The 16523-nt window shown below is 39.6% G+C and overlaps 1 protein-coding gene across 1 annotated transcript; it reads right to left on the bottom strand.

Annotated features, from left to right (window-relative positions):
• Positions 1 to 2348: 2348 nt before the first annotated feature.
• slc2a11a (solute carrier family 2 member 11a) lies at positions 2349 to 13678 on the bottom strand. Its single transcript, XM_053228297.1, has 12 exons — positions 13041 to 13678; positions 9251 to 9349; positions 8921 to 9081; positions 7855 to 7979; positions 7588 to 7717; positions 6835 to 6983; positions 6020 to 6207; positions 5420 to 5530; positions 5049 to 5150; positions 4397 to 4472; positions 3534 to 3661; positions 2349 to 3078 (listed from the first exon to the last, which is right to left on the bottom strand). Exons 1-12 carry the CDS (start codon positions 13083 to 13085, stop codon positions 2860 to 2862), a joined length of 1533 nt encoding a protein of 510 aa, XP_053084272.1. The 5' UTR covers positions 13086 to 13678; the 3' UTR covers positions 2349 to 2859.
• Positions 13679 to 16523: the final 2845 nt, after the last annotated feature.

The following is a 16523-nucleotide window of genomic DNA, read 5'->3' as shown; positions in this document are numbered from 1 at the left end:
AGGTTCTTTGCACACGCCTGTTGATGATTAGTATGGCTGGATTGAGTTATCTGAGATCATTGCGTGTTCATGCGCTGGTTTAAAAGGGGCTATGTATTGATAGTAGAAACAGTGATCAGCAGCGCTGCTATTGGTTGCCCACAATGGCCAAAGAGCACGCCCACTTTTTCTCAGCGACAGAACAAGAACTCTTAATGGAGGGTTATAGCGAGTTCCACAATTTAATAAAAACCTCAGGGAGCACCTCAAAAGCTGCAAAAGCCAGGAGAGAGGGTTGGCAAAAAGTTGCAGACAAATTAAATGCATAAATAGTGACGGTGTTAGATGTTTTTATCACTTATTACAGTATATATTATGTACTCTTTTTTTAAATTTTCATAATTACTTTAATTTTTTATATTAGAGCCACCACGGGACCCACTAGAACTTGGGAACAAGTAAAGGTGAAATACAAGAATATTCTACAAAATGGTAATATTAACCACATATACTGTTCATGTAGTGTATGTGTAGTGTTGTAGACATATACCAGTTCTCCGCATCTCCAACAGTGTAAAGGAAAGTGCCACTCGCAGACAATCTTAACGCGATGCACACAGTTTGTGCTGTTGTTAAAACCCTACTCCGACGAGTCGAACTTTTAATGAGGTTCCAACAAATTAATTATAAAGTAAAGTAAATGACACCCTCACGTGAAAAACCATATCTTTCAAAAAGTGCACTATGGCGCTGTGCTAATGGATCCGGTCTGTCTCGCAAAACGCGATTAATTCTAAAAGCTCTGAGAATTATCCTCGCACCTTCCACAACAGGTTGCTCTCGTAAAAACGGGCAAGACATGGCTGTAACAGACTTCCCGTATCACCTCCGCTTAGAAAGCCGCGATCTAATCCTGTTTACATGAAATAAGCCTGCTCCCGAGCAGGTTTAAGCTTACCGACCCGTTGCTATGACAACAACTTCAGGATGAGCGTGGAAGAACCGAATAATCCAAGATCATGCCAAATCGTCAACAATCAAATCCAGCTAACTGAGTTAGCGACGTACGAAGAACGGGCCCCTGCTGGAGCTGGATGATGGACAAGATCAATGCCTAAACTAGAGCATCTTTGACAAGCACTTACAGAGCCTTGCTCTAACCACAGTGTAATGCTGACAGCAACATGTGAAGCTTGCAGGCCATTTCCTTCTTCTGACCCTGCTTTTTCACAGCAAGGAGTGAACACGACTGCTGCAACCTTTAGGAAGAACAAGGTAAATTCCTTTTTTGCATTAATGCAGCAGGAACAGAAATTGGCAGTAGCTTGTCCAAAGATTAGAGACAAGACACCCTTGTTTGCCACCACAATATTTTGTGAAGTTGGGTTTCAAAAACAGCAACATCAGATGGAAGGATTTATGCAGGATACACCATGGGCCAGGCTGGTACTCTCAATCAGGGTGTGATCATGATTTCAGGAAATGGGGCAACTTGGTATTGTATCTGAAAATATGCAGTGAACTTCCCCTCAGCAACTGAAACACTGGAGCCTGATGACCTCGGATCAGTGGCTACTGAGCACACTGTCCACAGTGTATCATTTACAGTTTCCACCACTGCAAAACACAGGAATCCACCCACAAGGGAGCAAGACCTATGCCAACTGCTTATACTGACTGCAGAAGTCTAGTTGCTCTAAGAAAAAGAGGCAGGAATGCTTTGGAATGCACCATGCTGCCTACAAAATAAATCACAGACATTTTTAAAAAATATACACCCACTGTCCACTTTATTTATTTATGCTCATTTATGCAGTTACACAATTATCCAATCAGCTGGCAACAGCACAATGCATAAAATCATGCAGATACACATCAAGAACTTCAGCTGATGTTCACATCAAACATCAGAAAGGGAGAGAAATGTGATCTTTGTGATTCTAACTGGGGCATGGTTGTTGGTACCAGACAGGCTGGTTTGAGTATTTCAGAAACTGCTGATCTCCTGGGATTTTCACACACTACAGTGCTTAGAGTTTACACAGAATGGTGCGAAAAACAAAAAAACATTGAGTGAGTGACAGTTCTGTGGGTGGAAACACCTTATTGCGAAGAGAGGTCAGAGGAAAATGGCCAGATTGGTTCGAGCTGCCAGGAAGGAACTAGTAACTCAAATAAGCACTCTTTACAACTGTGGTGAGCAGAAAATCATATCAGCATGCACAGAACATCGAACCTTGAGATGGATGGGCTTCTGATGTTTGATGTGAACATTAACTGAAGCTCTTGATCTGTATCTGCATGATTTTATACATTGTGCTGCTGCCACCTGATTGGCTGATTGGATAGCTACATAAATGAGCAGGTGTACAGGTGTTCCTGTTAAAGTGACTGGTGAATGTATATAGAATATTTGAACATAGAATATTTCAAACTGACAACAGTAAGGTAGTAAGCGCTCAAAATGCGAATTCTACTCGGCACATAGTAGACTAATAAAGCCATATTTTCCATCATGGTTTATTGTGATTAAAGAGTACACCAGCAGTATGTTTGTACTAGTTGAGACCTTATTTGTTCTAGCTTTTATCCAGAGAGTGAGAGAATTTACAAGTGAAAACATAGCTTAAAAAGATTTTAAAAAGTGCTAATTCATATAATTACTATAAAGGAAAAACAGGGTTAGATATTGTGGTTAGATATCTATATATCATATCTATATATTTTTATACCTATAAGACAAAAACAAATTAAATTTGTGAATAAATGGTCTTACAATAAAGTGTCTATGTGGTTATATTTGGGTAAACCTTTTACTCTTCAACAGAGCGCTCCAGCATTCATAAGTTTACAGGAATTCCAAATATATAAATAAGTAGCTTAGAGGGCAGTTGAGTGGTGGACTTCGCCTAGTTGGTAATGAACGTCTTTGCACTTTGGACCCGTCTTCTCTTTTTTGTGGAAGTTAAGCCTGTGGAATTCGCTTGTGATCATGGGTAGTGTTTTTCCTTTGGTCTCAGGCAAAACCAGTCCAATATAGACAGCAGTGAGAAGACAGACAACACCAAATGGCACAAAGCAGAACTGACCTAGTCCACTCTGTCAGCAACACACACAGGAAGGAAATACATTAGTTTTCATCTTATTCATGATATCATTATTATTATTATTATTATTATTATTATTATTATTATTATCTACAACTGCTAACTTCAAGACAGTTCATCAGTAGATGTTAGGCTAATATTTAAGACTTTGGGTAGAAATATGAAATAATCAAAAATATTACTCTACTATGTAAACTTTTACACAAAGATTATCTGTCTAGAGGTAGTATGTTGAGGTATTTGTCACTTCCACACCTGTACCTACTACTTCTACTTCTTCAACTCAAGAGTGGACACTGGAAAAAGACAATTTGTTTAAAGTATAATAGAGGCCATTTGTATTCTTCTCCTAGTGGAGAATTCTGGTTAAGTTTAACACTTGGGTCACTGACCTAGACCTCATACTACTAGACATTCATTTGTGTATTTGTGAATTCATGCACTCACCACAATGAATGGGAATAGCATTCCAATAATGAAGAGATTAATCCACATTAGAGAACCAGCAATCATGTAGGCAGCAGGGCGAGCTGCCTGGTTAAAAATCTCAGTAGGGAGAATTCCAGTCACCCCCGCTGTGGAGAAAAGTATTATAAAACACATCTGAATGTTAGCAGTAGCAGTGTCAATGTATAATTTTAATTAATCTATTTAATGCTTGTGGACTGCTTGCAACAAAAGCTGTTTTTAGTGTATTAAATATTGCCAGCCTAGGAAAACCCTCTACATGATGAAATTTTGACATTTTCATATATATGTACTACAGATTTTTCTGAACTGAAATGTGATCTTTTTTCCTTTTCGCACATATCTCAATCCCACTTATAGCATTTTAAAGTCCAGTTACCCCCAAAAGTGAAAAGGAGAAATTATATTTAAAGATTCCATTCCAATTCCGTTTCAGACGTTTTGACATCCTGGTTCTGATCAGAAACTGAATTGATTAGGCTTATGTCTGCTTCATTACAGCTCATAAATATCCAATAACTGGATCAAAGGATGATATTACACTTCGCTAATAAGATCTGAAACATCTTTAGACAGTGTTTTTTTAACCACTGCATTAATGTTAAACTGTCTCCTTACATAAAATGATCCTTACAGTATAATAGCCTAGATGAGGTCCAAAAGTAAATAAAAACATTTCCTTTTCATTTTTGGTGATATTTATTTATGGTTTCTAAAAGGTGAGGTGTTGAAGATATGAATAAAAAACAGATTTTAACCAAAAACTGACTTTTCTTTTTTGTCTCTTTGCCATAATTCAGCCACAGTGACATCCAATGGAGCAGTGGTGCAGTTTGACTCACCTGGTCCGATCCCAAAACTGAGGATATAGGTGAACACACAGACCATGCTCAGGTAAGGCATCCAGTGTACTACATGCTAGAAGACAATGGCATCAAAATGCTAATTGTGAGATGGTTATATAACACCTCCAGTTCATTGGAATCTCACTCTGTTGAACATTAATTGACTTCATCAAATTGTATCTAATATGTATACTGTATACGTATATATTCTCCTTAGTGCTTTCTTAGTGTTAGATGCTTTTAACTACACACCTTTCAACTGTGTAGTATAACAGTGTTTTAGATCAGTGACTTACTCCTTCAAATCCAAGGAAAGTCTAAGTCAAGTCCTGAATTTGGTGGTGAAATTCTACCACAGAAGACTTAATTTAAACAGGTAGACTGTGGATACATTAATGAATTGCAGTAGTCTGTAACAGTGTTGAGTTACATCATTTAATGCTGAGGAAACAACTGTGAAGAATGCAAAAATCGGGAATTTTTTTTAGTCAAGGTTGAATCTCAAGTCATAGATAAATTGAAGCTGCAAGTGATGAAAATCTTGACAGAATTCCAGATAATGTGTGTGTGTGTGTGTGTGTGTGTGTATAGATACAGGGGAGCTCTTGTTAACTGTGTGCAGTATTTATTAAATCTAAATAATGCATACCTGATATGAAAGAGCCACGGTGAAAACTATAGCCCAGCCAGTCATGAGCACATAACCTCCCATTAAAAGCAGCCTTCTACCCTTCCGTTCTATCAACAGGTTCTGAACATTAACACACACACACACACACACAGAGCAGGGAAATACCACTGTGACCTTTTTCTAAATCTGTCATTGTAAATTCTAAACTTAAATGAAACATTACATTAATTTCACTCATTACAAGTGGTGGCCTTTAAAACCACAAAACTTTATATAGCTCTAATTAATGTCTACATTTGTAATGAATTAATTTATGTACACATGCCAGACCTTTTTTGCCAAATGCCATTTATATATTGTGAGTGGATTAGCTCCTGTTGAACACTTACACACAGAATACAGGCGGTGAATTCACATGTGCCAGTGCCAATGGTCACATACTGGGTGTATTCAACTGATATTCCCGCCTCTTGAAATATGTAAGAAGCATAGAAGTAAATCTGTGTAATGAGAGAATAAATGTTGAAACACATAGATAGCTTCATGGACAAAATTTAAGTTATAGAGACAAATAGACTAAGGGAGCAAGGAAATTTGGGCACTTATTCTCTCATTGGACCACTTATTGACTCAGCACTGCTCACTGAGTCACTCATTGCTTTTGTTGTGGCCTGTGTTCAGTTAATTTTCAGATATTGGTCTCTACTCTTACCATTCACTGATGCATTGAATTACTCTGTTTATTTCAGATAATGCACTGTCAGCAAGACATTTAGTTCCAGGTGTCATACCAATTTACAATGCAATTCAATTATAAGTAAGATGATAGACTTGTGTGATGGCTATTTGTCCCATCCAGTGTGTATTCCTGTCTCATGCCCAGTGTTTCCAGGACAGAGTCTGGTTCCACTATAACCCTGACCAGGATAAAACGATCACTGAAGATGAATGAATGAGTCAGAATTCGTCTGAGGGACAGCCTCACTCACTGAGTCATTACCGCACAACTGCATGGCGCTGCTTATGACGGCGACTGAGATGAGTTGCCAACGAACAGTACGGTCACTGAAGAGCTCCCAGGGCTGCTGAGCTCGCCTGCCCTGAGATTCAGCCTGCTCTTGCAGCATCTCATCCAACTCCTCTTTCTGCACCTCACAGCCTCGCAACCGCCGCAGTGCTGCCAAACACACACAGTATGGGGAGAGACATGTCACTTACACACAGCTGAAAAACCCTTCTATGTCCAGTTAAAAAAATTTCAGAAAACGAACTACAACTTCTATGACCATTATCTATAATCAGTATGTCAAAGTGTTGTAATGATTTATACTGTTTTCATACTCATTTGAAGCTGAAAGTTCATGCATATACAGCTCTTCTTTTCATCATCCACTCCAAGGGGAAAATGGTTGAATGTTGACAGTGCAATCATTTGTGATAAATTTTTTTTCAATCCATTTACAGAGCCTGGTGCAGCCCCAGAGTCTGACTGATAAGGCTTTTATGCTTTATGTAACAAATTCTGTACATATACAGTACATGTAATGGGTTCCTAATATTCAGGATATCATTGTGTCATTCATTAATGTTCTACTATATGGCCTCCTGAAACTAATCAGTTCCAGCCTATAAAACTCAAACCATCCCCAGCCCACATCACATCTTCAGCCCATCACATCTTACATACAGTAGAACTATATTCTACCACTGTCATACTGAGAAATTATAATAAACTATTACACTATATTCTAAAGTATAATATAATCATATAATACAAGAAGTATAAAAATATAGTTTGTGTTACCCTTTAAGCAGGCGTCCTTGTCCCCACGATCAATGAGAAGGTACCGCGGGCTCTCTGGGAACCAGGGTAGTGTGAGAAGCTGAATGAAGCCTGGCACAGCATTACTCGCTAACAAGTATTGCCAACATGATTCACAACCCAGCACCTCCCTGTACACACACACACACACATACACACACACACACACACACACAAAATGAGCCTGCCTTACATTAAAATGAGTGGTGAGATTATAAACCTGTGTATCAGCTTTTATGGACACTGCTTTTAAAATTATGTCCTCTGAGGACTTGATACAGAGCACTTAGATGGCATCTAAATCGAGTGTCTGAGTATTAAAAATGTCACTAAGTTAAAATAACTACTCTAAAGAAAGATTAGCTTGAAATAATCCACATTGTAGCCCATATGAAACCCATATTATATGCACTCACATCAGAAGTTGCTTTGCCTATAATAGGTTTAAACATTGTGTGATGATATTGGCATTGACTCATCACCTGTCGTGTTTTATATAAGTCTAGCTCAGGGGTGTCCAATCTGATCCGCAAAGGGCCAGTGCGGGTGCAGATTTTCATTCCAATCAAGCAGGAGCCACACCTGATTCCAGCTGTTTAATCAGTCGAGCTTGGCTTTCAAGAGACTCAGGTGTGGCTTCTGCTTGGTTGGAATAAAAACCTGCACCCACACTGGCCCTTTCTGGATAACATTGGACACCCCTGGTCTAGCTGGACCCAAATATTTTGGACTCACCTCAAACCTACCACTTGTCCTAGCACCAACCCAAAAGAGGTGAAGACAGAAGAGGACAGGGCCACAGCACCACGTAAGTGTTTTGGTGCACTTTCACCAAAATACATTGGCTGCACATTCATACTGACCCCTACAACCAGAATAGTTGTTTTATAGTCAGTGGTTTACAGTTTTGGTGGATAGGAAGTCATTCAGATCTAAGCATAATTAAAACATGATAAATCCAGGGAAGTATGGGAATTTAGCTCAGTTCAGTAGCCTACACACCCACATTGATGCCAACCAGATATCTGGAGATGATGATCATCTCAAAAGACTGAGCATGCCGGCTTGTCACAGCCAGCAGTGCACTGGACATTAGAAAAATATTGTTCAGCAGCATAGTTTTCTTCCTTGAGGGCAATACAATAATAAAAATACATAGATTACAGTCAAAAATATCTTATTATATAAATGTCATTAACAATAAGAGTAATAATTTCCTAGCTAGCTATGTAATAAAGCTACACTATATGGCTAAAAGTATGTGGACATGGACAGTCACAACCATATTTGGGCCTTCCCCAAACCATTGGTAGCACAAAATCGTCTAGAATATCTTTTTAAGCTCTACCATTAAGATTCTCCTTCAATAGAACTAAGAGGCCCAAACCTGTTCCAGCATGACAATGCCCTTGTGCACAAAATTCTATAAAGACATGATTTGTCAAGGTTGGTAAGTAAAAACTTGAATGGCCTACACAGAGCCCCTACTGACCTCAACCGCACTGAAGACTTTTGAAATGTTTCTCCCCAACATCTGTTCCCAACCTCACTAATGCTCTTGTGGCTGAAAGGGCACAAATCCCCACAGCCACTTTCTGAAATCTACTGGAAAGCCTTCCGAGAAGAGTGGAGGCTGTTATTAGAATCAGAATCACTTTATTGGCCAGGAACACTTGCATGTACTAGGAATTCGACTTGGCAGAATTGGTGTACATAGATGGGCAACATATAACAGGGGGGTTGGGTCTCTATATCATTGCCCATGGTTTTGGTTTTGGAATGGAATATTGGCCTCATACGGGTGTGATGGTCAGGTGTCCAGATACTTTTGGCCATACAGTGTATCACCAGCAGGGACAGATTACCAACCAGGCCCTTGGCCACTAGGGGGCCCTCAACGAGTACAGATTTATAAATTAGGCCATTACACTATCTTACACACAACTCAATACACAGAACTTGAGCCCAGTTCAGTATCAACATTGTATTCTCAAACATGTTCACAGTAAATACCATATAACTCTGCAAGTATTATACATGTAGAATAATGAATCCTGAAAATTTGTACCTCCCAAAGTGGATGGACATGGGCCCGGCCAACAGAGACCCTGTAAGACCACCCAATGAGAAGACAGACACTATGAGTGTCCAGATCAATGTAACCTGGTACTCCTCTAACTGTATCTCCCAGCGCTTCTGAAACGTCTCATTAACAAAGTTCTGAATATACTGCAGGGACACAGAATACACAATAGTAATGAATGATACACTAGATGAGAACAGGCAGGGACCTTTTCAGATTCAGGGGTAATGACACTCACATAAAGACAGGGTGAACAAAAATAGCAAGACAATCACATGTAAACAGAGGTAAATACACACGTTCTCTCTTACTTACAACAGTGGGTGCATTCATAATGGTAAGGTTGTATCCGTATTGTAATGTTCCCCCAACTGCAGCAGAAGTTACCATTAAGGTCAGAGTGCGAGCATTGCCCTGCAAGAAAATGGCACAAACTGAAGGAGCAACACAATGATTCGCAAAGCAAAACAAAATTTATGGTTTTGCAAACGTAATTAAGAATTAAATCTTAGATCAGTTCATACACAAAGGACTACTACTAATATAAAGTGCAGAATTTATGTTAAGATGATCTCTACAGAAGGCTTAAATCTGAGGGAAGAAAATGGGTAACAAAGAAATAGGCCAAACAATGCAGATGAAGTGCATGGGACAAGGCATTTTACAATCCTCATGCAGTCACATACTGGCTTGTAGTCCATCCAAAGTTGAAGTTACTTCTCCTTTCCGTCTTATTCACCACAGAATAACCTCACAAAAGATGTGTAACATTTATAATCATCATCCACATGATAAGATAACACTCCTGGATTAAAGATTCCTGCACTTAAGCTACCTGCTGAAGATCACCCATTAGGGATCAAGCAAGTATTTTTCCCATAGTATAGGAAGACTGTAGATAAGGTGTGATGTGGATTAGAACATGTGGCCAAATGAAGAAGACTGAGTAAACAAGCTTTTACTGGGCCTGTGAATTGCAGCATTTCATAGTAACACACTTGCAGTTTTCTGTTACAGTATGGGATTTTTTTTTTGTTTAAGCACTTTTCATTACTAACAAAAAAAAAAATAGTAATTACTTTTTTGAGTTGCATATATCATGTCTTATTTCATCCATTGAAGATGCACCATTTATTCTGTTTGCAAATTAAAATTTGTACAAACGGGTACTCCAGTAGCACCAAATTATGCTAATTTATTTATGGGCAAATTTGAGTTGGACTATTTTTTTCCGATAGCATATTTGCCCCATGTATTAAATGTTGGATGCGAAGTGGCAGCAGTGCAATTCATAAAATCATGCAGATACGGGTTTGCAGCTTCAAGTACTGTGGCATTGTTGGTGCCAGACGGGTTGGTTTGAGTATTTCTATAATTGATCTCCTGGGATTTTCACGCACAACAGTCTCTAGAGCTTGCTCAGAATAGTGCAATAAAGAAACAATATCCAGTTAGCGACAGTTCTGCGGACAGAAAAACCTTGTTGATGAGAGAGGTCAAAGGAGAATAGCCAGACTGGTTTGAGCTGACAGAAAGGCTACAGTAACTCAGATAACCACTCTGTACAATTGTGGTGAGCAGAAAAGCATCTCAGAATGCACAACACATCGAACTTTGAGGAAGATGGCCTACAACAGCAGAAGACCACGTTGGGTTCCATTTCTGTCAGCTATGAACAGAAAGCTGAGGCTGCAGTGGGCACAGACTCATCAAAACTGGACAGGTGAAGACTGGAAAAAGTAGCCTGGTCTAATGAATCTCAATTTCTGCTGAGGCACAAAGATGATAGGGTCAGAATTTGGCACCAACAGCATGACTCCATGGACCCAATCTGCATTTTATTAACAGTCCAGGCTGGTGGAGGTGGTGTAATGGAGTGGGACACTTTGGGACACTTTGGGCCTGTTAATACCAATCAATCATCGCTTGAATGCCACAGCCTATTTGAGTATTGCTGCTGACCATGTGCATCCCTTCACTGCCACAATTTACCCATCTTCTAATGGCTACTTCCAGCATGATAATGCACCATGTCACAAAGCAAAAGTCGTCTCAAACGGGTTTCATAAACATGACAATGAGTTCAGTGTTCTTCAGTGGCCTTCCCAGTCACCAGATCTGAATCCAGTAGAACACCTTTGGGATGTGGTATAACAGGATGAAAGTGCACCTGAAAAATCTGCAGGAATCCCAGAGTAATATTAAGTAACATCTTGTGGAATCCATGCCACAAAGAATTGAGGCCGTTTTGAGAGCAAAAGGAGGCCCTACCCAGTATTAGTATAGTGTTCCTAATAAAGTGTGTGGTGAGTGTATATTGATGACTGCTTTATGATTTGGAATGGAAAGAAATCAGAATTAAATGAGTTTGTCAAATTCTTAAATTCAAGAGTGGCCAGTATACAATTTATAGTAGATAAGAATAAAAAACACATTCTCTACTAAGATGCCATTTTAACCAAAGACAATGAGTCTACACTCACCATCCACTTTATTAGGAACACCCGTACACCTGCACAGTCATGCAGTTATCTAATCAGCCAATCATGTGGCAGCAGGGCAGTGCATAAAATCATGCAGATACAGGTCAAGAGCTTCAGTTAATGTTCACGTCAAACATCAGAATGAAGAAAAAGTGTGATCTCTGTGACTCTGATTGTGGTGTGGTTGTTGGTACCAGATGGGCTGGTTTGAGTATTTCAGAAATTGCTGATGTCCTGGGATTTTCACACACAACAGTCTCTAAAGTTTACAAGAATGGTGCGGAGGAAAAAAAAATAAAAAATCCCATGTGTGGAGGGTCTGCAGGCCAAAACACCTTGTTGTTGAGAGAGATTTGAGAAGTCTATAGTAACTCAAATAAGCACTCTTTACAACAGTGGTGAACAGAAAAGCATCTCAGAATGCACAACACATATCAGACCTTGAGGTGACTGAGCTACAACAGCACAAGACCATGAATAATAAGAACAAGAATCTTTTTTTAAACTTTTGGATTTGTCGCAGTAAATAATAATGGAATGAAGACCAGTGTTTTAAATCTCGGTGCTGTTTGAGGAAATTGCTATTGTTTGATGTCATGTGGCGTTGCTGCAACCTAATAGTATTCAAGGTAAGGTTAAGTATGTCACATGGTGTCTTGCAGACTTTATAAAAAATGAAGTGTGATTTAAGATGACTACGCAGTGATGAAGTCTTAAAGCTGTTTGTGCCATGATTCTTGCTGAAGTAAATGATTGAACAGAGCCAAATGTGTGCAGACTTTATTCTTTAAGTTATTTATGCATGAACTAGTTTACGCACCTATAGAGGTATAGAAAACAGTCAACACATGACAGTGCAGTGTTAAACACGTTCTTATATTGCTTACACTATCAACCAAGGAACACCCAGCAATCAAGAAATGCAGTGCAAAAACAAACTAAAGGAATAACCATTTAAGCCTCTGTGTAATAGGGATTTTCTTTTTTTTCCCCACTTATGTTCTTCTTGGAAGAAAGCTTGTGCTGTTTTGTTCTGATTTTATTTTATGGTAGTTATAGTGCATTCTGGACATGAAATTAACGATTGTGTTTGTGCAGATGGATGTGTAAATAGTTTTGAAAAATGAACCAGTGAATAATGTTTATTAGAGAGAGAGAGAGAGAGAAAAAAAAACAATTTTGCAGAGCAGCAATCCCCCCCTGGGATAATCCCCAGTGTAGTACATACTGAGTACATATAAATCCTGTTGGACCCAGAATTATGAAAGATTTCACAGAAACCTGCAGATTTTTATTCAGTGGCTATTGCAGGTGTTAATTCCACACATAAAGAGTTAGTACTTGAGCATTAGTAGGCTGAAATTCAATACTGTACATGTGCACATTCCACATGCAGATGCACATTCAACACTGTAAGGGTTCATTCAACACGGATTTTAAACACTGTATGTGATAATTCAACACTAAGAATTAGATGTTAATTCAGCACTTAATTGAACATTAGGTTATTTTAATCGATACAGTAGCCAACACTGTCAGGGTTATAATTTAATACTGTATAATTACACACTAGAAATGGATTCAGCTTGTGCTTAGGTTCTTAAGATCTTACATTTACCTACCTTTTGTTGCTCAGACGTGGCGTCTTTCTGCCCGTGTGAAGTCATGATGCTAGCTGTTGCTACTTAATCGCAGGTATAGCAAAAAAAAGTGAGGCAGCGCCTGTGTGTGTGTGTGTGTGTGTGTGTGTGTGAGAGAGAGAGAGAGAGAGCAGTTTTGTATGGTATGACATAATAAGTAGCCTAACGGTTTATCATCGACTCCGTTGCCGTCTAAATTGGCGTCAGTAAGTAAACTGACGTGTCTCCTCTATCCGTGTACACATCTTAAACCGGTCCAAACTGAGCTCCTCAGAAGCACCACGCAGCGCTGAGGCAAACACCTGCACGAGCCACTGGGCAGCGCGAGCCACGAGGACTGCGGGGCGATGAGCAGCGCAGCCCAAATTCATCTGACTTCTACCCATAATTCTACTCTAAAATACTTAGACTACTGCTATCAACTGTTCCTATAACAGATGGAAAACAGGGCTAGGAGAATAGTTGAAACTTTTAAAATTCTTAACAGAATTGACTAAGCTCTTGAAAGACACGATAATAGAAAACCCCAGAAAACGTACTATGAACAGAAGAAGTCTCAGTGATTATCTGTTTCTCCTCTCCCTGTTGATTTTACACTGCGCTGCTCAGCGGGTCGCACAGGTCTCGTGGCTCACGCTGGGAAATTAAAACAGGTCCGAGCAGAAGTGTGCTGGTGAAGGGTGCAGGTGAAGGATGCTGTTAAAGTGCGCCGCTGAAATGTGCGGGTGAAGGGTGCAGGTGAAGTGTGCAGGTGAAGGGTGCAGGTGAAGGGTGCCGCTGAAGGGTGCAGGTGAAGGGTGCAGGTGAAGGGTGCAGGTGAAGGGTGCTGGTGAAGCGTGCAGGTGAAGGGTGCTGGTGAAGCGTGCAGGTGAAGGGTGCTGGTGAAGGGTGCAGGTGAAGGGTGCGGGTGAAGTGTGCAGGTGAAGGGTGCTGTTAAAGTGCACCGCTGAAATGTGCTGGTGAAGCGTGCAGGTGAAGGGTGCAGGTGAAGTGTGCAGGTGAAGGGTGCCGCTGAAGGGTGCCGGTGAAGGGTGCTGGTGAAGCGTGCAGGTGAAGGGTGCTGGTGAAGTGTGCAGGTGAAGGGTGCGGGTGAAGGGTGCAGGTGAAGGGTGCTGTTAAAGTGCACCGCTGAAATGTGCTGGTGAAGTGTGCAGGTGAAGGGTGCAGGTGAAGTGTGCAGGTGAAGGGTGCCGCTGAAGGGTGCCGGTGAAGGGTGCTGGTGAAGGGTGCCGCTGAAGGGTGCTGGTGAAGCGTGCAGGTGAAGGGTGCTGGTGAAGGGTGCTGGTGAAGGGTGCCGCTGAAGGGTGCCGCTGAAGGGTGCAGGTGAAGGGTGCCGCTGAAGGGTGCCGCTGAAGGGTGCTGGTGAAGGGTGCCGGTGAAGGGTGCTAGGGCTCTTGAAGATTCATATCTTCTGAGATATCGAAGGCTTGTGGTGCTAAAACATGTTTAAACAACCACGACACACACACGTCTTACTATCCTTGTGAGGACCACCTACTAATTCAATTATTAATGCAGCTAATAGATGCTATATATACACCAAAATCTAGCCAAAGCCTTAACCTCAGTAACAAAAAATACTTTTTAAAGAAAACCCACAACAACAGTATAAAAAATTCTGAAGTATGACTGTGAACCTTTTTCTAACACTTGTCACATAAACTCAAAACCTCAATTAAACACGAAATTAATCTCATTCATTACAAGTGGTAGTTTTGGCCTTTAAACGACAAAAGCTTTCTAAATCTGATTAACCTGTCTAACATTTAGAATGAATTTATTTACACAAAAAGACTACTGAGTTCTCGCATGAGTTACCTTTCTTTCCAAAGGCCATTTATGTAATGTGAGTGGATTAGCTCCTGTTAAACACTTACACACAGAATACAGGCGATGAATTCACAAGTGCCAGTGCTGGTGGTCAAATACTGTAGGTGTTCAGTTGAAATTCTTACTTCGTGAAATACATAAGAAGCATAGACATAAATCTGTGTAATGAGAGAATAAATGTTGTAATGTCAGTAATATTTGTTGAAACACATGCATAGCTTCATAGACAAAAATATAGACAGAAAGCAAGTGGGAATTTGGCCACTTATTCTCTCAGCACTGCTCACTGAGTCACTCATTGCTTTTATTGTGGGCTGTGTTCAGTTAATTTTCAGTCACTTGACACTGTCCTTACCACTTACTGACGCACTGAATTATTCTGAATTTCAGAAAATGCACTGTAAGAGATAATTTTTTTGTTCCAGGTGTCACACTAATTTACTTTGTATGAACTTATGTAATAAATTTTTAATAAATCATAAATTTCAAAGTTCTCCTAAATTTCAAGATTGATATCTGGTTGTGCAACAAAAGTGTGTGTTTATTACAATTTCTGCTTAAAGAAGCAAAGAGCCACTTACAGTCACACGCCTCTGGCCAGCATTATAATAACATGGCCATTGTGTATCCTGACACCAGGTCGATGTTATTTTCACACTCTTGGTATCTATTCATATGAGAAGATGCAACTGGAATTCATCTGAAGATGGTCTCGCCGAGTCAATTCCGCACAGAGAGAAAAAACATTCTATGAACTATGACTGTAACTGTAATATCTATATACTGTATGAGACAGTGATGATGGGTTTCCATGACCCACCTCACATACAAGCTTAGATTTAGAATTAGATTTAGACAGCTCATTGATTTTGGTTTATATTTGTTTAAAACAGCTGTTTTGAAGTAAATACAGTCCTACCTTTCAGTGTTTGCTCCATCTGTTTTTTTTTTGTTTTTTTTTTACATTTACAGAGCTGGGTGTAGTCCCACAGGCCAGAGTGTTATAAGGTTTTTATGCTATACAGTACAAATACTGTGCATATACAGTGCATGTTTCCTATTTTCAGGATGTCAGTCCATCATTTATTAATGTTCTGCTGTATAGCCTCATGAAACTAATCAGTTCCAGCCTATAGAACTCAAACTATCCATAGCTCACATAAAACCTCACACAAGTAGCTGTGATATAATCATATTCTACCATTGTGATCCTGACAAAATATAATAAACTGTTATATTATACCATATCCTATCTTTATGATACTGAGAATATATAACAAACTAGTACATTTTATATCACAGCACAGCTGAATGCTTGATTATGATTAGTCAGAAGGTGTTGATTAATTTCTATAACAACATAGCTTGGACTTGGCTGGTGAGGAAAGACTGTTTATAGCTCTTATAACATAACTGATAACAGAACTAACTTGTTTCATTTACATTCCCCAACATAATTATAAACGAATAAAAAGTATGGTGTGCGTGCCATTCATTATTTAATAAAAATTGCAGTTGTAGGCAACTTGCTGTGGTAATAGAGGATTAAAACACTTTGCATTGTAAAACTGTAAAATAATCAACTTCGGGGTGGTAACAATAAATCCACCTCATATCAGGGAGCATCACACCACC

This window comes from Pangasianodon hypophthalmus, chromosome 2, assembly GCF_027358585.1.
Source record: "Pangasianodon hypophthalmus isolate fPanHyp1 chromosome 2, fPanHyp1.pri, whole genome shotgun sequence".
NCBI lineage: Eukaryota > Metazoa > Chordata > Actinopteri > Siluriformes > Pangasiidae > Pangasianodon > Pangasianodon hypophthalmus.
Note: the sequence above shows the minus strand (reverse complement) of the source record. Positions and strands in the feature narration are given on the sequence as shown.

Bases quoted from the DNA above. Each gene is read 5' to 3' on its own strand.
- slc2a11a (XM_053228297.1), bottom strand. From the start codon at position 13,085: ATGACTTCACACGGGCAGAAAGACGCCACGTCTGAGCAACAAAAG. The intron at 9,082-9,250 runs GTAAGTAAGAGA...GTGTCCCTGCAG, and splicing joins TTATGAATGCACCCACTGTT to TATATTCAGAACTTTGTTAA. The intron at 3,662-4,396 runs GTGAGTCAAACT...TTTTCTCCACAG, and splicing joins CAGTTTTGGGATCGGACCAG to CGGGGGTGACTGGAATTCTC.